The sequence below is a fragment of the Eriocheir sinensis genome, chromosome 40 (assembly GCF_024679095.1).
Source record: "Eriocheir sinensis breed Jianghai 21 chromosome 40, ASM2467909v1, whole genome shotgun sequence".
Lineage (NCBI taxonomy): Eukaryota > Metazoa > Arthropoda > Malacostraca > Decapoda > Varunidae > Eriocheir > Eriocheir sinensis.
In genome coordinates this window covers 13,530,781-13,553,730 of record NC_066548.1, presented here as the reverse complement: position 1 = coordinate 13,553,730, position 22,950 = coordinate 13,530,781, and the positions used below count along the sequence as shown (strand labels likewise).

General features: G+C 40.0%; 2 protein-coding genes across 7 annotated transcripts in view; both read left to right on the top strand.

The window, feature by feature from the left end:
* LOC127009382 (Golgi pH regulator-like) lies at positions 1-21,804 on the top strand. Its single transcript, XM_050882421.1, has 11 exons — positions 1-390; positions 7,025-7,188; positions 7,468-7,574; positions 7,774-7,898; positions 8,049-8,267; positions 8,768-8,884; positions 11,234-11,377; positions 12,145-12,330; positions 20,510-20,575; positions 20,711-20,785; positions 21,149-21,804. Exons 1-11 carry the CDS (start codon positions 349-351, stop codon positions 21,299-21,301), a joined length of 1,398 nt encoding a protein of 465 aa, XP_050738378.1. The 5' UTR covers positions 1-348; the 3' UTR covers positions 21,302-21,804.
* Positions 21,805-22,732: 928 nt separating this feature from the next.
* The window catches only part of LOC127009380 (pleckstrin homology-like domain family B member 1), a 145,875-nt gene continuing 145,657 nt past the window's right edge, over positions 22,733-22,950 (top strand). For 2 of the 6 annotated variants that reach the window (XM_050882415.1, XM_050882410.1), the window contains exon 1: positions 22,734-22,870. The gene's annotated coding sequence lies outside the window, so the exon portion shown is untranslated. Of the gene's footprint in view, positions 22,871-22,940 lie in introns of those variants that run through there. The other 4 variants (XM_050882416.1, XM_050882414.1, XM_050882411.1 and 1 more) reach the window with 4 other exon arrangements.

The window sequence follows — 22,950 nt, the reverse complement described above, 5'->3', positions numbered from 1 at the left end:
TCTTATTTACTACATGGAATAATGACGAATTTTATTAACGCCGTTGCAAAGGCCAAATTTCACCTCCACAACAACACAACACAGCAGCCTGCCACTGCCAGGAGTCGCCAGTGGGCGGGGGAGCTCTCGCTGTTTCATTATTTTCATCATATAATGTAGTTTGTCTTGGTTATTCAACAACATCAGAGCCAGCCATATCGATTACTTTGTTCCACTTCTTTAAGACTACTCTCTGTCTCACGTATTTTCTTTAATATGCAGTAATGGTTTAGTCGGGCACGTTGTGGGCCAAGTGTCAGTCTGTCATTGGTGTCGCTTGTCACATTGATGAACAGTTAGCCGTACAACATGGGTCTTTTAATCGACACTGCCATCATGGTGGGGTCCATGGTGAGTATTGCTGTTCCCCCTTTGTCCACAATTCTCAGTCTGGTGTGTTGGAGTACGTAGCAGACCTTTCAGCTCTTAGTATTTGCACTCCTGCGGGGCTGTACCTGTTGTACTGTTGATTCTAACAATGACTAGTATACATACATTCCCTGAAACATGCAGAGTTAGTAAGTTTGGAGTGTTAACTTTCTATTCAAAACTATGGACATCCCCTCAAGTCAGTAACTTCACAGCTGCTCTGCATCCAGATGTTATCTCGGGACACTCCAGCAGGCCCGGATTTTTTTTTTTTTTTTTTTGGTTGTTACCACAACATGATATCCCCAATATTTCTGTACTTTAAGTACCCTTTCTAATTTTCTATTGATTTAATCTATATGTGGTTTTCATGTAACTATTCTCCTTGGAGCAGGCAACATTTAAATTAATATACCTGTGTATCTCGTTGTTGTATAGGGTTTTATTCTTAGAATCTAATTAAGTGCCGTCAAACCCGTCATTAAACTGTGAAGTTAATCAAGTAAAATAAGCATCTGTATTAGTATTAGTGGATACATGAGAGTCTCATGTGTCCACCTGTAGAATCAAGATCAAGATCAATGTAAACACAACCTGGTGCTGCTGCTTGGTGGTGTGGTGGTGGTGAGTGTGTTGTTGTGGTGGTGCTGGTGTGTGGTGTTGTGGTGGTGGTGAGTGTGTTGTTGTGGTGGTGGGTGGTGAGTGTGTTGTTGTGGTGGTGGTGAGTGTGGTGTTGTGGTGGTGGTGAGTGTGGTGTTGTGGTGGTGGTGAGTGAGTTGTTGTGGTGGTGGTGAGTGTGGTGTTGTGGTGGTGGTGAGTGAGTTGTTGTGGTGGTGGTGAGTGTGGTGTTGTGGTGGTGGTGAGTGAGTTGTTGTGGTGGTGGTGAGTGTGGTGTTGTGGTGGTGGTGAGTGAGTTGTTGTGGTGGTGGTGTGTGGTGTTGTGGTGGTGGTGGTGAGTGAGTTGTTGTGGTGGTGGTGAGTGAGTTGTTGTGGTGGTGGTGAGTGTGGTGTTGTGGTGGTGGTGAGTGAGTTGTTGTGGTGGTGGTGAGTGTGGTGTTGTGGTGGTGGTGACGTTAATGAGAATGATATAATGAAAGAATTGTTAGAAGAAAAGGTTGATGCAAGTGAAGCAATCGAAAATCTGATAAAAGAAGATGTGGAAATATGGGTAGTTGCCACAGCTTTGGTCCCAATTACATTTTTCCCTATAATAAGTATTATAGGGTATTATGAAAGAGCTTGATAAACTAGAAACAGTAATTTTACTGGTAACATGGGAAGATATTCTAACTAGATTCAATGTCACTAGTCAGAAATTGCAGACCTCAGGCCTTGACTTTAACACAGCAGTAAAATTGTTAGGGTCACTAAAAGATTTTGTTCATGATTTAAGAGATCGCTTTGATGAATATGAAAAGATTGCTGTAGAAAAATGTGGACACAGTGAGTATGAAGAAAAGAAAGCGGCAGTATGATGAGAGTGATAGTGCAGAAGATGCTCATTTACAACCGAGAGCAATTCAGTACCTACCTATCATTGATCAGCTAGCAACAAAGGCATATGAAAAGTTAGGAAAACGGTTTGGCTTCATGTATATAACTACCATGGAAACAGAAGAACTTGAAAGTCTGCTTCAAATTTGGTGAGGACTTACCTAGAGATTTGGAATCATGTTTGGTATCTGAAATGGTGCATTTTCAAGCTTTTCTGCATAAAATTGATTCTGAAACCACTTCACTGATTAGTCCAACTTCAGAATGTAATATGTATTCAATACTACATGAATGTGATGTTGTATCAGCCTTTCCAAATGTAGAGCTAGCATTCAGGATATACCTTTCCATGTTTGTGACAAACTGCACTGGGAAAGATCATGTTCAAAACTAAAGAGGATTAAGAGCTCAATGCGAAGTACAATGAATCAAAATCGTTTGGCATCTCTTACTTTATTAAGTGCTGAGTGTGAAATTCTCAAGAGAATTGACACAGCTGAAGTTATTCAAGACTTTGCAAGAATGAAAGCCAGGCATAAAGTGTTTTAAAGTTTTTTGTATAATTTGTATGTTATCTCATTAAATTCTTGCTATTATATTTTTTGCTAAGAATTTCTTTGTTTTATGTGTTCAGTCATTTACAGAATTATCTGAATCACATTCCTATTTTATTTTGAAACAGTTATATATTTTCCTGTCTGTAGACCCTTGGAATTCATTGATTTATTTATCAATTATCATTTCCAGACATTAAATCAAAGTGTGGTACTAAAACTTATTGCATAAGTAGCTAATTACCAGTTTAATTTTATAAACAAAATACCTAAGAGGAACCAAAGATTTTAACATCTGTGATTTACTTTATTTTTTGAAGTTGTGATATAAGGTAACATGTTTCATGCTGTACTTAGTCATTAGTTCTTATAATTACGTATGTAGTGCTATGCTGCTGTGCAATGATTGAATTTACTTTTAAGATGAATTTCCTTTTGTGATAATTACACACTTTTTCCTAGTTTAAAGAGTAAATGTTAAAATGTTTATTTATATTAAGGATTAGTCACTGAATGGAAATATGTATTATTATATGTATTGTATGTAGCTCCATGGAATAGTCAAGTCAATCATGGTATTATTTTAGAAGAAATATAAGCAGTGAGAAATTAAATGATTATTTTTATTTAAGTACAAAGTAAGGTACTGAAACGTATTGCATAAGGAGCTAATTACAGGTTAATTTTATAAATAAAATAAGATTTTAACTTTTGTGATTTACTTTTATTAATATTTATAAGATGTTTCATGCTGTCACTTCAATCACACCCTCCTCCTCTGGGGGCCCCGCAAAGCTCTAGTGCCCAGGGCCCCCTAAACCCAAAATCCGGCCCTGCACTCCAGCATCACTTCAATGCTGGTAAAATCTTGCATGAGCATTACAGATATCCTGTAGCCATAGCACCATTCAGTGGGGTTTGGGCACTTTAAATGGGTTTAGGTTACTGTTTACAAGTCAAGGTTATCAAGTGAGGGGGTTAGGTTACCATTTGACAAGGAATTGAGTTATAGTTTTGATGACATTTTAATTGCTTTGTTTTATTGTATTACCTAGTAGTCAGAGGACCACAATAATATGACATTGGGTAGATATGAGTAAGGGATGGATTGTACAATTTGGTAAAGATTCGTTTTAGTACTGTGCCAGTATTTCATTACGGTACCTACCTTATGAAACATCTCTAGCTCTTCATATATTTTTTCAACAAATGTTTAACAATCATGGAAACGCTTTCAAAATCCAATTCAAGGACTATTCATTGTTGAAAATAGGGGATAATATTCACAAAAGCATAGCCTCCTCTGGCGGCCGCCGCCACCGCAGCTGCAAAATAGCTCACAGAGGGTTTAGGGTGGGGGAGCATATTTATACTACTCCAACTGAACTTTACGACCTGACAGTTAACGGGGGTGCTCCTGTGTTGCCTTCAGCTTCAATCCTCTGTTTTTAATATATTACTATCTAGTGTGCTTCATAGTTGTTAGGGTGACACAACACAAGGTTAAATTATGATGAAGTTTATTCACATTCTGTTGGTATATAATGGTAGCGAGCTTACTGAAGTTAATTAACAATGCTATTTACAACTCATTATTCTGTTGGTAATGGTAGTGAGCATTTACTGAGTTACTTTACAATACTGATTACAACTCATCATTCCAATCACCAGTAGGGCATACTCATCACAGAACATTTCATAAAATATATATCTATAGAGTCCTGGCCATAGCTAACAAAAACTACCCTAGTCAAGTTTCTTTGGTGCATAATTATACAATAAAATGTCTCCCTTCAGCCACTGATATGTGTTCACAAAGATGATCATGGGGCAAGGTATTTGTGTGGGGTCGAGATACCAAGGGGGTGATCATAAGCCCACACAAAAGGGGGATGTTCACATACGTACTCTTTATAATGACACACAACAAGTGAGGTACCAGCTCAGTCAGTATGCTAGGGAACCTGTGGGGTGAGGTTGAGGAAGTGTGTGTCAATTCAACTCTTATAAGTAACCTTAACATTGTATCAAGATAACACACTAACAAGCTTGGTCCCCAGGAGCTGGGTTCAACGTACCTGTGGGGTGAGGGAGACTCACTCACACCGTCGGCTTCTCACCTCCCCCCACTGCTCGCGGGCTAGCCAGAGTCTAGTGAATGCGTTTATTGGTGGTTTAGTTCACATACAATTGGCCTGTTCTACCAGTTCAGAAGGAGTTCCGAAGCAACTGGTTCTCTCACTTAATACAGGTGAAAAATTCGGCTTGTCCTTCCTCCGTGAAAAAACTAACTAATGATCATTCGGCACCTTTAGCTGAGGCATAGTCACGCCATCAGCTCCACATCTGGTTCGTCTGTCTTACGGCTCGTAACCACCTGATTCACGAACAACTCATCAGTTATTACAGGTTATTGATTTCTCAGTTTTCCCTGTATTACACTTCACCCCCCTCGACCCCCCTTCTAACCAGGGGGGGGCTGCACCCCCCCAGGACCCTCCCACATATATATGCGACTTATTTCTGCGAGGAGATATTTCTCGCAACACCAGCTGCACCGCCGCCAGAGGAGGCTACGCTTTCGTGCATATTATCCCCTATTTTCAACAATAAATAGTCCTTGAATTGGATTTTGAAAGCGTTTCCATGATTGTTGAACGTTTATAGAAAAGATATATGAAGAGCTAGTGATGTTTCATAAGGTAGGTAATGAAATGCTGGCACAGTACTAAAATGAATTTTAACTTACATTTCATATGCAGTCTTTTTCAGAGATAATGACTACGAGTAAAGAACTGTTTCCATATATACATATATATATATATATATATATATATATATATATATATATATATATATATATATATATATATATATATATATATATATATATATATCACACCAGATAGCTAACCAAACCTAGCCTGAAATAAAGGATTGATGACCGAAACAACTATCTATTCATCATTCTACATACTCCAACTCCCTTTTCCCTTCAGGAACTTCCCGTGAGTTGATTATGAAAGAAGTCTCCAGTTCTCTCTGTTTATACATTTTTTTTATTTTACAGCATAGAGAGCAACTCAAGGGCAAAGAAGATGTAAAAAAAAAAAAAAAAAAAAAAGCCCGCTAACTGTTGCTATCATATAGTGATAAGTATAGAGTGGCCGAGAGAGAGGTCAATTTCAGGTGGAGAGATGTCTTGATACACTCTTCTTGAAAGCGGTCAAGTCATAGGCAGGAGGAAATACAGATGAAGGAAGACTGTTCCAGAGTTTACCAGTGAAGGGGATGAAAGAATGGAGATGCTGGTTAACTCTTGCATAAAGGGTTTGGACAGTATAGGGATGAGCATGAGTAGAAAGTTGTGTGCAGCAGGAGGTGGGGAGGCATACAATTAGCAAGTTCAGAAGAGCAGTCAGCATGAAAATATCGATAGACGATAGAAAGAGATGCAACATGGCAGCAGAATTTAAGAGGTAGAAGGCTGTCAGTGAGGAGGAGAGCTGATGAGACGAAGAGCTTTAGACTCCACTCTGTCCAGAAGAGCTGTATCAGTGGATCCCCCCCACATGTGAGGTGCATACTCCATATGAGGGCGGACAAGGCCCCTATATATGGTAAACATCTGTTCGGGATAGAAGAACTGGCGGAGACGATACAGAACGGCCAACCTTGAGGAAGCTGATTTAGTAAGAGAGGAGATGTGAAGTTTCCATTTGAGATTTTGAGCTAAGGATAGATCGAGGATATTTAGTGTTGAAGAAGGTGACATCTGAGTGTTGTCGAAGAATAGGGGATAGGTGTTTGGAAGATTGTGTCGAGTTGATAGATGGAGAAATTGGGTTTTTGAGGCATTGAAGGATACAAGGTTCCTTTTACCCCAATCAGAAATGATAGCAAAGTCTGAGGTTCAGCGTTCTGCAGCCTCCAGTCTGCAGTCTTGTAATTCCTGTTGAGAGGGTCTTCTGTTGAAAGAAGTTGATTAATGCAGAGTGGAGTCGTCAGCATATGAGTGGATAGGGCAGTTTGTTATAGAAAGATCATTGATGAATAACAGGAAGAGAGTGGGTGATAGAACAGAGCCCTGTGGAACTCCACTGTTGATAGGTTTTTGTAATATTCACACCTATTTCACCTTTCTCCTCCATGCATTTCTTAATCTTATTAACAGACAGTATTACAGGTGTCCCTACCATTCAACTTGATTCCCTTCCTCCCTCTTCATAAAATCACCTTCCTGCATTCTTGTAACACCCAAGATGTCTCACTGAATTACACTCTACCCATTCCACTACTCCAAGCTTCACATCATTTCCTGTCATATCCATACCATATTTGCCTACCTATTCCTTACTCATGCCATCCCATCTTATTCATTCCAACTCAGAATTAATTATCTGTAAAGAATTTTTATTATCTCGACATTATGGGAAATTGGGAATGTGTCAAGAAGGAAAACCTCACCACCAGGCCACACACAGTTGCAAGCTATGGAGCGTGTGCATAAAGTCTTCCATATTCCCCACATGTAGTACTTGTATAACACATTGGTATCCATCTCACAGCTGGTGTTCTTCATCGGTGGATGGGTGTGGTTTGTGAAGAAGATATTTCGGGACTATGAAGTGCACAACACACTGGTGCAGCTGTTCTTCCCCATGATCTTCATGTTGTCCTGCACTATGTTTGAACTCATTATTTTTGAGATTGCTGCTGTGCTGGAATCTGGGTATTGTCAGCTTTTGTTTGCTTATTATTTAATATGTTTGCTAGGATTTCTAATAATGACAGAGTGCCAGAACTTTGCATATGAAATGTAGTTCTTTTTATGGAATGTTTGTTTGAAAGTATGTTTCATTGTATCTAATTTTTTACATATGAAAAGACTTATTAGGAAATATAAACTCATAATTATATTGATGTTTACTGATACACTAAATTGAAATTTATATTCTTCCTCAAAGTAAGTGATTGGACAAAAGGCTAATATACAAATGTGTTTTTTCAGGTCTCGTTACCTGTACTGGCAAGTGGTGCTGTACTCCATGCTCATCATGCTCATTTTGGTCATTCCCTTCTACTTATGCCATTTTGTGGTTTCAAACATCAGAATAGGTACTTAAAGAAGTTTACACTTAAATCTTTTTCAATGTTGATTTTTATAATGTCTCTTTCCATTACTATGGTTCCTTTGAAGAAAATGCTTTATATGTAGTCAGTTTAGTCTTCCTTTAGCAGCATCAGCTTTTATCACTTCAGTTTTAAAATACTATCAAGTCAATGTAAGTGTATTTCTGTATTCGTAACCTTGCAGTTCGAGGTGAATGGGTGAATGTGCTGTCTGTGCTCACCTGGGGAGTATTCATGGTGTGCTTTTGGAAGATTGGAGAGCCCTTCCCCATCCTCAGTCCCCAACATGGTATTCTCTCCATAGAACAGGCAAGTTTTAGTTCTTTTCTTGCTATGAATTTGTCTCGTCTCCTTGTTAATGCTGTTTGTAATAAGTGTTGTTATTATATTTTGTCTTTAATTTAGAAGTTCAGGTGGCAAATTCTGTATATTCTGAAATGATATCTTGCCCTCTCTCAGAGCATCAGTCGTATTGGAGTCATCGGGGTGACAGTGATGGCTGCACTCTCAGGCTTTGGTGCTGTCAACTACCCTTACACCTCCATGAACATCTTCATGTGGCCAGTAACCAAGTATGATATTCAAGCCCAGGAGCGTCGTTTGCTCCAGACCATTGATGTTATTGTTAGTAAGAAAAAGAGAATTGCCCTGGCACAACGAGAAAGGGTCACATCTAAAGTAAGTGCAGCTGACCCTCTCTGTAGAAATTATATAGATCATAGTGATTATGACACCCAAAGCTTTTGGTGAGAGGAGTTATTGTTTCTGTAATATTTCGATGAAATTATTGAAGTAAGAAAAAACTAAATTCTCAAACTGAGTGGGGCTGTAATTGTGCAGCATTTCCCTCCTTTCTGTCCTTCCTAGCTGTCAAGCATTCCTGTGTGCACTGTTCAGTTTGGGAGTTATGCAGATAGATAGAGTGATGAGATTCATCAGCTAAATTAGAAGTTAGCATAGCTTAAATCTTTGAAAATCCCATTTCAATTTTATCAAGTTGATAGTTTTTAGAATGCAATTTACAATAGATAAACATGTTTTGAGGGTCTTTGTGAAAGAATGGGGAGCATTTGGTGATTGACATCGCTCAAGGATGTTTCGTGTGACAGGTAATATTGTTTGCTGCTTTGTACATCATCAAGATTAATTCACTTAATATCATCCTAAATATCTAACAGGTTAGTGATGACACTAGCTCCAGATCAAGAATTTGGGGCTTGTTGCGCAGTGTTACTTCCAGCAGCCCTCAAGGAGAGAGTATGTCAGTTCTTAAGCAGGAGGTGGCTGCTTTGGAGGTAATTTAACATGTGTCAACATGTGTATTGTATATATATATATATATATATATATATATATATATATATATATATATATATATATATATATATATATATATATATATATATATATATATATATATATATATATATATATATATATATATATATATATATATATATATATATATATATATATATATATATATATATATATATATATATATATATATTTATATATATATATATATATATATATATATATATATATATATATATATATATATATATATATATATATATATATATATATATATATATATTTTTTTTTTTTTTTTTTTTTTGATTTTGACAACTTTTTTTGTCGAATTTTTTCCTTTTTTATTTTTCGGTTTTTCGTACAGTTGAAAATGGTCCGAACCAAACTCGTCTGCCTGCCCGCGTGACTTGGCATCTCATTTCCCTGAATCAAGCACCCACACAAAGCATTCCATGCGTTCGTGACTCATAGCCGAATGCTCGTCTCCCAACATCATCCTCGAAGGAAAACTTACCATTTCCAAGGTACCTCCAGACCTCCCTTGAACCTTTCCCTTGGGGCATAATTAGGAATTATACCGTCATTTCTGCATGATGAAGTTCTAGTATATTCTCATTGGCGTAAAACATGTGAATTTCAGTCCACCTTGACCCGAATACAAGGAAAAAATTACAGATACAAATACGTTTATAAGACTTTGGTGTTCAAGCAAATTAACATTGTGATGTTATTCTGCAAGGTGATATGTTTATTGACAGCATAAAATCTGTTCTATAAAGTGAAATGTATGAGCAAGAATTATGTTATTAGAATAAGAAGTACATTTTGTTTATTTATAAGTGGAAGTAGAAGAACTACGAAATATTCAATTGCTCAAGCTATACGCTTTGTACATAAAGGAAGCGTCAATAACATGTTCCAACAATGTCGTCAGCTGAACCGTGGACTCGACTGTTTTCTCATCCATATTTCGTACATGCCAGTAAAAGACAAAGAAGGGAATAACCCCGGATAGGGAAGTAACCCCGGTTAGGGCCTTGACACCTGAAGTCTTTATGGAGGGGGATTCCCCTTCCAAACAATAACCTCTCCTCCTCCCTCTCCCCTCCTTGCCATCTTCCATATGCCAACAATAGTCTTCAGTAAAGGTAAAAGTGATGCTAAATATTCATCTATCTATTTCATTAGTCATGTATATTTATTTCTCATTGTTTTTTGTATGGAAAACTACAGTTATTCTCTATAACATGTATTTTTTGTTAATATTTTTGGGTGTCTGGAACGGATTAATTGGATTTACATTATTTCTTATGGGAAATATTGCTTCAGTTTTCGCACATTCGGTTTTCATCAGACTTTTTGAACTGATTAATCACGAAAACCGAGGTTCCACTGTGTGTGTGTGTGTGTGTGTGTGTGTGTGTGTGTGTGTGTGTGTATATATATATATATATATATATATATATAAATATATAAATATATATATATATATATATATATATATATATATATATATATATATATATATATATATATATACAAATTTTTTTTTCTTTTTTTTTCAGGATCAAAAACTTAGAAACCTTAATAACCACTTGTGCATTCCTTAATGAGCAATTGTGCACCTTGTGCTCTTGTGATTAAGCAAATAAGAGACAAGGACTTTAAAAGGCAGGTAATCATTCTAGAGCTTTTAAGATTAAGACCCATTCTTGTTCAGAATTCATTGAAGGTAATCAGTTTTTGGGTATGAGTACTTGCGTGGCATGTTTTACTTGGGTTTTGTAGTATAACAAGAGCAAGGCTGAAGTTGATAAAATAGTGAAAGAATTGCTTTAATTATGCAAACTACTGCAGCTTAAGAACAGGGGTGGGGCTGTATGATTGCAGGAAAACTGTAATTTTCCAGCTTTACATAAAATGGGGTGGAGAATGGAAAAAGTATATATTAATGGCATTTAATAGTCATTAATATATGTTGTCATTTAAAACTTATAATATGTCATGAATATGAGATTACCTATGCATGCATACTGTAAGTGTTTATCTTTCTCCTTATATTTAATTCATGCTGACTAAGGTCAGACGCTTTTAACTGAACTGAATGTAAATTTGTCACAATCATAGCTGAAAGCAATTGATTTTGTTGTCTCTATATTTTTGTGTTTTTTTGTAGACTTGTAGTAACTGAATATGTAGATTCCTCAGTTTGCTCTTTTAATATATTTTATTTACTTTATGCCTCCTATCATAGCAATACATGAATATTTTCTAAGCCTATAACCTAGTTGTGCATCTTTGACTGAGTTAGCTACCCTCCCCACCAGGAGCTCTCAAGGCAGCTGTTCTTGGAAACGGTGGAGCTGCAGAACCAGCGCGAGAGGCTAGAGTGGGCCAGCACCTTCCAGGGCCGCTTTTTCAACTTCATGGGCTACTTTTTCTCCATGTACTGCTCTTGGAAAATTTTTATCGTAAGTAACTTGTCGTTGTTTGTTGGCTGATAAGATTTCATCTAAACTGAGTTAGGGTTGGAGCAAGGGAAATTTATGATCTGTGTGTTGGTGTGGGGGTGCGTGTATGTGTGCATGCGTGATTACATGCGAGTTTGCCTACTTGTGATACGCAGAAAATGAATTATGCCTGTGGGGTCCCATCCCTTGAATCATAGTCAATCAAATGTAGGTTTAAACTTATTAAAGTTTTTGGATTGAACAAGCTCTTTGTCCAGGCTGTTTCATTGCTTAATGCATCTGTGTGAACACTGTATTTCTTGATATCTTTCAAGCATCATGTCTTTTTCAACTTATTTCATGTCCTCTAGTTGCTCCCCCATTCAATACAATGAGATTTTCTCCATCGGTTCTGTTTACTTCCTTTAATGCTCTCAACACTGCAATCGTGCCACCTCTCTCTCTTCTTTCATTTAAGGATGGCAGCCCAAACTTTTCTAATCTTTCCTTGTTTGTTAAATTTGTCATGCTAGGGACCATCTTGCTTCCTGTGTATTGTATTCTCTTCATCTTGTTTATATGTATATTGTTATATATGGACCATTGTTCTCCTGCATATTCCAACATGGGACAGATCAGGGTCACTATCAGTTTCTTCAGCATCTCTTTGACCATGCAGTGAAACATCAGTCTTATGATTTCAACAGCTTATAAGTGACTTAGCTGTAGAAATTATTATTTTTAATATGTATATATATTTTTCAAGTGACATCCTTTTTCTGTTGCAGAGTCTCGTAAATATAGTGTTTGATCGAGTAGGTAGGAAAGACCCAGTCACCAAGGGGATGGAGATAGCTGTCCACTGGCTTGGCTTTGATATTGATGTCCAGTTTTGGTCACAGCACATTTCCTTCTTCCTAGTAGGATGCATCATCTTCACTTCCATCCGAGGTTTTATCCTCACACTCACCAGAGTAAGTGTTTTCAGTTCTCTCCATATTCTGAAGCAAAAAATGAAAACTTCTTTGAAGTACTGTATTATGCAGGGCTGTAAAGAGAAATAGGAGTGTTTATGACTCAATTCCTCTGATCAAATAATATGTTACACCTAAAAAAAAACATGTGATGACATAGCTTTAATAGAATTTTTAAACTATTTATGTTAGTTGTGTGAATTCCAAGATTTGACTACTTAGCTGTAATTGTAAAAATGAAACTGATGACGAGGTGATTATGTAAACACAAGGAAAATCTGATACAAAGAATTGATTAATGTAAACACCTCAAGACACCAACATAAAATCAGCAAAGAAAGATTGAACCAGATCAGTACATGGTGCCAGAATACTATTTGTGTGATAACTCATGAACTGCATTTGAAAAATGGAAATGTGAAAGAAAAAAATTAATGGATTATGGTGTTGGGCAAAATATGTTAGTGTAGTAGTATTAAGAAAATGGCACTGTCAGTGTTAGTAAGATGGAATTTGAAGTAAATGTGGTGGTACTTACCATCTTCAGCTGCCACTAGTCCACTGCAGGACAAAGGCCTTTACTGACATCCTTCACCTCTGTCTAATATTAGTGTGTGCTATCCTGGTCTGGTGCACTGTCTCTGGGGAGAGGACACATTGTCGCTTCACTCTCCAGGCTTGATACGCTTCCGTGGTCTAGTGGTCAGTGTCCCTGGCTAATACTCCACGGGCCCGGGTTTGAATCCCGGCCCGGGCAGTCGGCGTGCAGCTCACCCAGATGTTCATCCTCCCCTTCGGACTTGCTGATAAATGGGTACCTGGGGAACCTGGGGACGGTAAACTGTGATAACCTGGATGTCACATTGGCCCCGTGTCCTGGGGTAATGGGCTCCCTCTCACCACAGGCTCAAGGGCCAATGCGGCAGAGATGAGCACCAAGGCCACATGCAGCTATAGCGTATGCCCCCAACTTTACTTTTACCCTCCCCAGGCTTGATTAGGTTGGAATGGAAGAATGCATCATGAGGCACAGAGAGAACAAGGCCACTGCGGCCCACTGCCCCTTTTCTTTCAAGAAGCACAGTGCAGTGGGATAAAGAGACAGCAGCACAGTTTGAGCAACAGAATCAATGCTTCATCCTTGCCTCTCCAACTCACTCAGCATGGTGGACCTTAACCTCACAGGGGTGGGGCTCACTGCCCCTCACTTCTATCCCCACTGGATGGCCTACTTCTACAACAACAGCAGCAGCACCTTAGCCACAGAGGCCCCTGCTAGAGCTGCCCCCTAGCCTAAACACAAAAACAAGCCAGTAGCAGCACCAGAGAGGGAACGAGACATTCTCTCAACCACCAGCCTGCAGGTGCACCCACCCAACAGCTGATAAACATACTAGTTACTGAGCAACAGGGCGAGTGTTTGACTCATGGATGAGACGACAACTCCACTACACACTGCTGCTACCCTAGACAGATGCAGCCAAGGTAGACTGAAGTGAAAGTGACAGCCTCATTAAAGTTCCTCCATTGAAATGTTCAGGGGCTTCGCAACAAGAGGCTTCAGGTCATCCAAGACTTGGTAGAGGAATGCGCTCCTGCAGAAGACATTGACAGTTTAAGACTTCGAGTGGAAGGGGCTGGTTACACAGTCACTGTAGTATCCATGGACCACAGAGAGAGAGACCTTCTACTTAAGGCTTTATTAACCCTTAAATGCAAACAATATTTTTTGTGACGTGTCTGCAAACAGTGGATGAATTTAACCCAATATTAGGAAAATAATCAAAAATAGTTACTCTAACTATTTATCAAATCCAAAACCAAAGTATGAAAATACAACTCTCACTTCATTTACAAGCAAAATATAAACACCGTACAAAGAAACTAAGTTATTTTTATTTTGTTTTGAAAGTAACAACAAAAATTAACATTATTTGGTGAGTGCGTACAGGAGGGGAGGCGAGAGTATTGTGAACCAGTAGTACAGAGAAGGACGTGAGGTCATATCGGGAAGCGGTCGAGAGAGTTGAAACCCTATTCGGACAACTATGAGACACTTAATATTATTACATTCTCCCCGACAAAACAAAGGGATCATAATATGAAGCAAAGATGTAAACATTACATCAAACAGGTACTTAACACTAAAATAAATAATACATTAATGACAAACAAAATCGAACTGTAGCTTTGAACTAACTGTAGTTTAACCTTTCCACTGGTTTTCTTGCTCGTGTGGAATGGTGAAGCAGCTCTGGTATGACTTTAGTGGGCTTGCTCTGCTCTGAGTCGCCTGGACTTGAATCTGTTGACTTAGGCGAGAGGGGCTCCGGAGGTTTGTTAGGTATAGTGTCAGGGACGAGTTCTTCTCGTTTCAGAGAGGTGTCTTGGGGCTTGAGCAGTGCTTCAGGTTGTTGCCGAGACTCCGTGCCATCAGGTACGAGATCCTTGGTGGAGACCGTAGCCTCTTGTCCATCTGGGTGGCGTATCCATGCGTAGTGGAGAGTAGCGCTGATGAGGTCCAGAGGCTCCACCACAGGATGTGATTTGCACTGTTGAATGAATTTCCGAACCAGGACAGTCCCTGGCTGAGACAACCAGGTGGGAAGAGATAAGCCGCTAGAAGTTTTCCTGGGATATGAGAAAAGCCTTTCATGGGGAGTCTCGTTAGTAGCTGTGCAGAGGAGAGACCTAATGGAATGAAGCACATTATATAGAACAGACTCTCATTGACTTTCAGTGCAGCCTTGAGATTTTAGAGCCATCCTTACTGCTCTCCAAATTGTTCCATTTTCCTTTTCACATTGGCCATTTCCCTGCGGGTGGTAGGGGGTAGCATGAGTCATAACCACTCCAAGATTCATTAGGTATTGAGATACTTCCTTTGACATGAACTGTGGTCCTCTATCAGAGTGTATGGAGGACGTGCAGCCAAACACTGAAAACAACTTATGAAAACAGTTAATCACAGTTTGGGCAGACATGTCAGGACAAGGGTATGCAAATGGGAATCTTGAATATTCATCTATCATGACAAGTAGGTACTTATTGCGGGATAGAGATACCCAATCAAATGGTCGAAGAGCATGAATTAGGTGAGAAGCAGGAGGCCTAAAATACCTAGGCTTGAACTCAGTGCAAACGGGACAAGCACACTCTCTTTACATCGTCTAGTGAGAATGCAAGATTTTTCACCTTTATGTGGTGAAAGAAGAAAGTAATTCATGGATGGCATAGGGACTCGTGAATCTTCTCCAACGAATCAGGTCCAGAAATAGCTGAACACTCTCTTGACAAGGCGTCAGCAGGCAGGTTCTCCTTCCTGGGACGAAACTGCATGTCGTACTGGTAGTCAGCGAGTTCAATCTGCCAGCGTAGTATCTTGTCATTTTTTATTCTTGAGGAGTGCTTGATGTCAAACATGACCTGCTGATCTGTCACTATCTTGAACCTCTGCCCGACAAGAAACATTCGCCACTTCCGAATTGCTTCGATGATGGCCGCTGCTTCCTTCTCAACAGCAGGTTGATGTTTCTCCGCTGTAGACAGGGTTCTAGGAAAGAATGCGACAGGCCTACCAAGTTGTGACAGTGTAGCCACTATCGATGTGGAGGAAGCATCCATTTCCACTACAAGAGGGAGGGTTTCATCCAAAGCAGCAAATGAAGCTCGAGCTATGTCCTCTTTAAGGGAGGTGAAGCACTGAACTGCTTCAACCGGAAGAGGGAAGGTCTTTGAGCTCAGAAGAGGCTGGGTTCTGCTAGAGTAGTCCGGGATCCACTGAGAGTAGTAGGAGAGAAGGCCGAGTGTTCGCAGGAGAGGAGTCGGATTGAGCGGGCATATCCCTCAGTGGATTTAGATGGTCAGGATCCAGGTGCAATGATCCATTGGATATAACATATCCAAGGTAGCTTATTTCCTCCAGTTGGAATTGACACTTGTCCTTATTAAGGGTAAGATTGTATTTATAGGCAATGTCTCTGAAGCGATTTAAATTCAAGTCATGATCCCAGTTTACAAGGGGAAGGGCAGGAGACGGGAATGTGGGAGCTATAGAGGTATAAGTCTCCTGAGTATACCCAGAAAGGTAAATGGAAAAGTCATAATAGAGAGGGTGCAAAGACTTACAGAAGAGAAAATCAGTGAAGAACAAGGAGGCTTCAGGAAGGGAAGGGGATGTGTGGGTCAGATATTTTCCTTCAGAATAGTAGTAGAAAAAATAATAGCCTAAGGAAAGAATCTATACGCTGCTTTCATGGGTTTAGAAAAAGCTTATGACAGAGTCAATTGGATTGCATTGTGGAATGTTCTAAAAGATTTATGGTGTGGGAGGAAAACCGCTTAGTGCAATAAAGTCTTTCTATGAGGATGCATCTACATGTGTCAAAATTACTGGAGAAACAAGTAAACATTTTGAGATAAAAGTGGGCTTAAGGCAGGGGTGTGTCATGTCACCATGGTTATTCAATATTTATATGGATGGTGTTATTAGAGAAATGAAGGGCAAAGTTGGAGTAAGAATGTTCGATGAGGGAAGGAAGTGGGTACTGAATTCGATACTGTTTGCTGATGACACGGTGCTCATTGCAGAAAATGAAAGTGACCTACAAAATTTGGTCAGTGTTTTTGATAGTGTCTGTAACAGGAGAAAGCTGAAAGTAAATGTCAACAAAAGTAAAGTGATGGTTTGTGAGCGAAGTAGAAGTGAGGTTGTAGATTTTGTATGCCCATATAGAGTGGGAATTGAAGGTGAAAAAGAATGCAAAATAATTTTGAATGGTGAAGAAATGGAGGAGGTCAATGAGTTTAAGTACCTTGGATCAGTTATGTGTAAGCATGGTGGTATGGAGAGAGAGATAAGAGAAAGAGCATTGCAAGGAAGAAGGGTGGTTGGGTCTTTGGGACGAATCATGAATGGCAGAAGTGTGAGCATGGAGGTAAAGAGGATTTGAGAAATACAATAATATTACCAACCCTCACATATGCTAGTGAAATGTGGGCCTGGAATGAAAGTCAGAGGTCTAGAGTGCAGGCAATGGAAATGAGTTATTTGAGGAGTGCTTGTGGTGTGAGTAGAATGGATGGAATGAGTAATGAAAGTGTGTACGAGTGTTTTGGAATGTGTCACGGGGGTGAAGGGAAGAAGTGTGGAGTGGTGGAAGAAGTGAAGCGACAGACTTTAAAGTGGCTTGGCCACATGGAGCCAATGGAGGAGAGTAAGATGACCAGAAGGGTGTATGTGAGTGAGATAGAGGGAGGAAATGCTAGAGGATGACCTCCAGTGAAATGGAGGGATAGGGTGCAAGAGTACGTTAGGGAGAGGGGGGAAAGATCCTTGAGAAACTTTGAGCAAGCAAGGAGGGAGTGTCTGGATAGAGAAAGTTGGAAACTCTTCTGCCGTGGCCATCCCCTGGTGGGAGCTCCTAGGAGCAGGCGTCGATGAAATGATGATGATGATGCCTCCAGCACCTTGATATCCTCAGAGTAACTAGTGCACTCGCTGATGTAGGAGTAGACTGATGGAAATACGTACTTGATGAGGAGTTGTAGCTTGGTTGGACGAGGTACATCTTGAATCGAGTCGAGGAAGTTGGTGAAGGTGCAGTACCATTGTCTCCACTGTTCAGAAGAGGTGCCTTCACTTCCTTCAAACTTCTCGGGTCATAGCAACTTCTCCATCACAGTCAACAGCGAATTATTCATCTTAATAAATTGTGGTATCCATGGACCAGAGAGAGAGACCTTCTTCTTAAGGCTTTATTAAGCTGAATAGACGAGTGTGTACAGGAGGGGAGGTGAGAGTATTCTGAACCAGTAGTACAGAGAAGGTCATGAGATAATATCAGGAAGCGGTCGAGAGAGTCAAAACCCTATTCAGACAACTATGAGACAATATTATTACAGTCACTGTTATTTTGATTGTCCATTATTATATATTTATTTTTTTACAGACAAGGAAGCAGCTCAAAGGAAAAAAAAAAGGTACCAAAAAAGCCTGCTGGCACTGCTCCTGCAAATAATGTATAGCATAGTGTGGGGGAAGCAGTAGTTGAGTGGTCAGCATGGGGGCTCAGTTTCGTCATCCACTCTTGATCGTGACGTGGCTTGGGAGTCTTCTACTTCATCCTCATCGGCCAACGAAGACACAGAGGACAACTTCAAAGCTTTGACACCAGCTAAATCTCCATGCCGTTGACCTCCTCAGGAGAACAAGCTCACCAAGGAGCTGAACCTTGCTTGGGAGCATGACAATCTGTCCATCCGCGCTGCGACATCCTCCTACGCCACTGCTGCAATGAGCCTCAGCCATGACATCGAACATATCACTGTGTCCCGTTCGTTGCCCCACTGGGCCAGAGTCAAAAACCGCGAAGAGATTGCCATGTCTCTCTCCTTCAAGCCTGAAGTCCCTTTGGTCCTGCATTGGGACAGCAACTTGTTACCCAGTCTAGTGGACGGAAGGTCATTGGAGGAGAGGGTGGCCGTCTTGGTGTCCGGGGAGGATATGGAGGAACTTCTGGGTGTTCCTGTGTCTGCAGACGGGACAGGACAAGCTGTTGCGGAAACCGTCTTGCAGCTGGTGCGGGAAAGCAGCTTGGAGGGCAGCATCATTGGAATGGCATACGACACGACAGCGTGTATCAGGATTGAACTTGCACTGGAGAAGCCCCTGGTGTGGTTGGCATGCCGCCACCACATCCTGGAAGTTGTTCTGAAGGATGTCTTCGAGGCTTGCATGGGTCCATCATCTGGCCCTGACATCTCCCTTTTCAAGAGGCCCCAGAATCGTTGGCCTTTCGTTGACCAGAGCCGACCACAGCCCCTGACATCGACCGCTCTGTCATCTGACAAAGAAGCTCACCGCCTTGAGATGCTCGGTCACTTGAAATGTCTGCTTGACTGTGGGAATCATCCACGCGAAGACTACAAAGAGGTCATCCTGCTCAGCGTGGCCTACCTCAGAGGAGGAGTCCTTAAATCCTTCCGTGCTCCTGGTGCTTACCACATGGTCAGATGGATGGCTAAGGCCATCCTCACCATTAAGATGATGCTCTTCCATGCCTAGCTGTAGATGAGCAGGTGGGAGTTGGCGGGGATCCGTCGAGTTGCGTTCTTTGTGACCATGGTCTACGCAAAATACTGGAATGAGGCAATGTTTCCATCCTACGCAGTCAAGAACGACCTGGACTTCATCACTGACGTGAAGAGGATCTGCGACGATGGGGTTGCGTCGGTAGTGGAACATGCGATGTGGTGTCATCTCAGGTATACCTTTCTGAGGACCTGATCAGACTGGGCATCTTCAATGACTGCATCAGCCTGGAGCAGAAGGCGGAGATGGTGGAGGGGATGAAGCGTCCTTCGATGACCAAGAATCCACAGCGCCCTGAGTCGAAGACACCAATCAATCTCAACAGGCTGCTTTCCGCCTTCTGCTCAGTGCGGTCGATGTAGCTCTTCAAAAGTCTCCTAGGAGGCCAGCAACCGACCTTCCTTGTGCGGAGTCCTGAAACATGGAACACGGATTCATGTTTCAAGTGCGCGAAGAAGTGGGCTGGTGTCCTGGAGGTCACGAACGACCACACAGAACGAGGAATAGCCCTCATTCAACACTTCTTCGGCAACCGGACAAAGGACGAACAGCAAACCCTGTTTCTCTTGAAGCTTGCTCGCCTCCACACGAAAGCTGTCCCGAAAAATACAAAGGTGGAACTCAAGAAGGTGTTGGAGTAGGAAGAAGAAAAGCTCTTTATTTTCCGCGTGAAATCAGAAGCCCATGCATTGGTTACATTACTGTATTGATAAAAATTCAGTTGTCTTGTGACGTAATTGTTGATATATTGATGGAAATTCAAGTCCAATCTTAGAGGAGCTATCAAAACGTTCGTTTTGCACGACCATTAAATATTGCCCAATTTTCATGAAAATTTGGTGGAATCACTTTCATTTGACAAGGAACCAGAGCAGCATGTGCTAGACTTGATATCATTAATTTGATGTACTACTAATACAAGCCTGGGACACCCTAGTATATATATATATATATATATATATATATATATATATATATATATATATATATATATATATATATATATATATATATATATATATATATAAAACAAGTTGCATTTTCTATGCCACAGTAACTAATTCAAATTACTCTTTCTTCTTACAGTTTTTCTATGCAGTATCCAGTAGCAAATCTTCCAACATTATTGTCCTAGTATTGGCCCACCTGATGGTAAGTAGTTTTATCCTTTCATGTTCATATTAATGTTTATAACGTTTACTTTCTTCATAAAGAATATAAATATATTATTGTGTATGGTTTAGTAGATTAGCATATCTCGTCTTATGTATTTTTTTGCATATCCAGGGGATGTATTTTGTGTCCATGGTGATGCTGATGAGGATGAACATGCCACTGGAATACCGTACAATCATCACACAAGTGAGTGGTAACCTTGGTTAACCAAATCTACTTTGAAAATTATGATTCAGTTTTAGTTATAGAAAAAAATATAATAAAGAAATACTGTAGATGAACTTTGCAGATAAATATAATGCCCACAAATGTGAGATTATATTATTATAGTAGTTATAATAAGTTCCAATATATTCATATTATTGCTGCTATGACAATCAATCCTGAAAAGTATGCACACCTTTTATCCTCAAATCAACAACTATACCACACCAACCTAACACTGTTACTTCATTAACGCCTTTACAGTATTGTTGTATCCTCAGGTTTCAGATGTCAGGAATTCTTTTTATTTCTTATATCAGGGATAGTGATACAGTTTTCTTGCAGGTGCTAGGAGACCTGCAGTTCCATTTCTACCACCGTTGGTTTGACGTCATCTTCCTGGTATCTGCACTTACCACCATGGGTATCCTCTATCTTGCTCACAAGCAAGTCAACACCTCTGACAAAGCTGAGAATCTCTATGAGCCCAAATGGTGATGTAGGTACTCAGTAGAGACTAAGAGACTGGCTAATAGAGGACAGACCAACACCTCCACTTCATTATTTTCATCATCATTTCTTTTCATCGGTCACTGCCATCAGCTTCCTCTCATTAGATTTAGTGTGGAGTTGGAGTTGAATATGAATAATGCTAAACCTAACCTCAGTATGATGATATATGGAAGTGGGTTATAGTGATGAGTGTGTAAGAAATGCCTGTGCCCAGAAGAAGAGTTTTGCAAATGTAGTGGAAGCAGAAGGTGCCAACTGATGTGATTTTGCAGGCTGTGGTAACATACATGCTAAATATGGGTAGCTGCTCATTCCTACATTAAGGTGAGGGAACAGCTTTGTGGTTATTGGGCTTCTCTGTTTTAGATTTGTAGAGTCAGATTTTTTTAACTTTTGGTTATTTATGTTAGCATTCATTTGTAATAAGTAATAAGATGCAATTTTTTTACAAACAATATATTTATTTATAAAATTGATAATAAAAAATGAATGTTATATCTTCATTTCTAACCTTATTCAGGTATGATTATGTTCTATAATCAATAAAAGTTTAGATTACCATGGATTACTAAATAAATAATAAGTTGTTTCACACTGCTACAGCATTAATAATTTATATTTTTCAAAATATCCCATACTAATTTATAGCTTAAGTACCCCATTTTTTTCCTAGGACTTTTCCATCAGTTTTCATTCCCTTTGAACACTTCACCCCTTTGATACCTATCTATTTTGTGCCTGAAGTTCATCAGTCTGCCTAACCAACCATCCCCCAAACTCCTGACAGTCATAATCATACCCTTGGAGACATTTTGTTTATCATGACAATTGGTTTATCTTCATTACTCCATCAATACATTCTTTGTAAATTATTCATTTAGATATTCAGGCCTGTAGTATACATCTTAAAATAGATAAAGGATTATTAAGAAGCAAAGAGCTTTGGTAAATGTCGAAATCCGTTTTAAAACTGTGATATTTCTGGGGGGAGGGCTCATCCTTATACCCCCTCCCTTTCTTTTGACATGCGATTCTGTAGCTGCATATGATTATTGTTTCAGACATAGGTTATACGTTCGCATTCCACTCATGCTTGATAGGCTGAATCAATTTAACGCATAAGGTTATAAGATTCTGAGCTGTAGGTAGTAGGTAGTCGTAGTTAGATATGATGCCTCTCTCTCTCTCTCTCTCTCTCTCTTACACACACACACACACACACACACAACGGTTGTGCCTATTCTGTATCTTTCTTTTTAAATGTAAGTAATTCCCAAGATAATGTACATGCAACACCCGTCATGCAACAAATAAATAGCCAGTCAGAGCTCTCTTTGGTCGCTGTAACAAGGAGGTAATGTCTGTGGCAAGTCGGCGTTCTTGTGGCGTGTGGCAGCTGGAGACAAAGCGGGAGGAGGAAAGCTGCGAGACGAGGGAACAACAAAGTCAGTGTTACTCTGTCTACCGTGGCGATGGTAGGGTGATAGTGTGCGTTCTCAACCTCTCCACAAAAAAAAACTATGCTTCAGAAAATGTCGGTGTAGTGAGAGCGGTGTGAGTATTTGGTGCTCCACGAGGCCCAGCATCCGTCTGTGTGCGCCAGTGACTAGTTCCTTTTGAAATCTCCGAGTGAA

Coding starts and splice junctions, on each gene's coding strand:
- LOC127009382 (XM_050882421.1), top strand. CDS start 349: ATGGGTCTTTTAATCGACACTGCCATCATGGTGGGGTCCATG. Junction 391..7,024: donor CCATCATGGTGGGGTCCATG/GTGAGTATTGCT, acceptor TCCATCTCACAG/CTGGTGTTCTTCATCGGTGG. Junction 11,378..12,144: donor GCTCTTGGAAAATTTTTATC/GTAAGTAACTTG, acceptor TTTCTGTTGCAG/AGTCTCGTAAATATAGTGTT.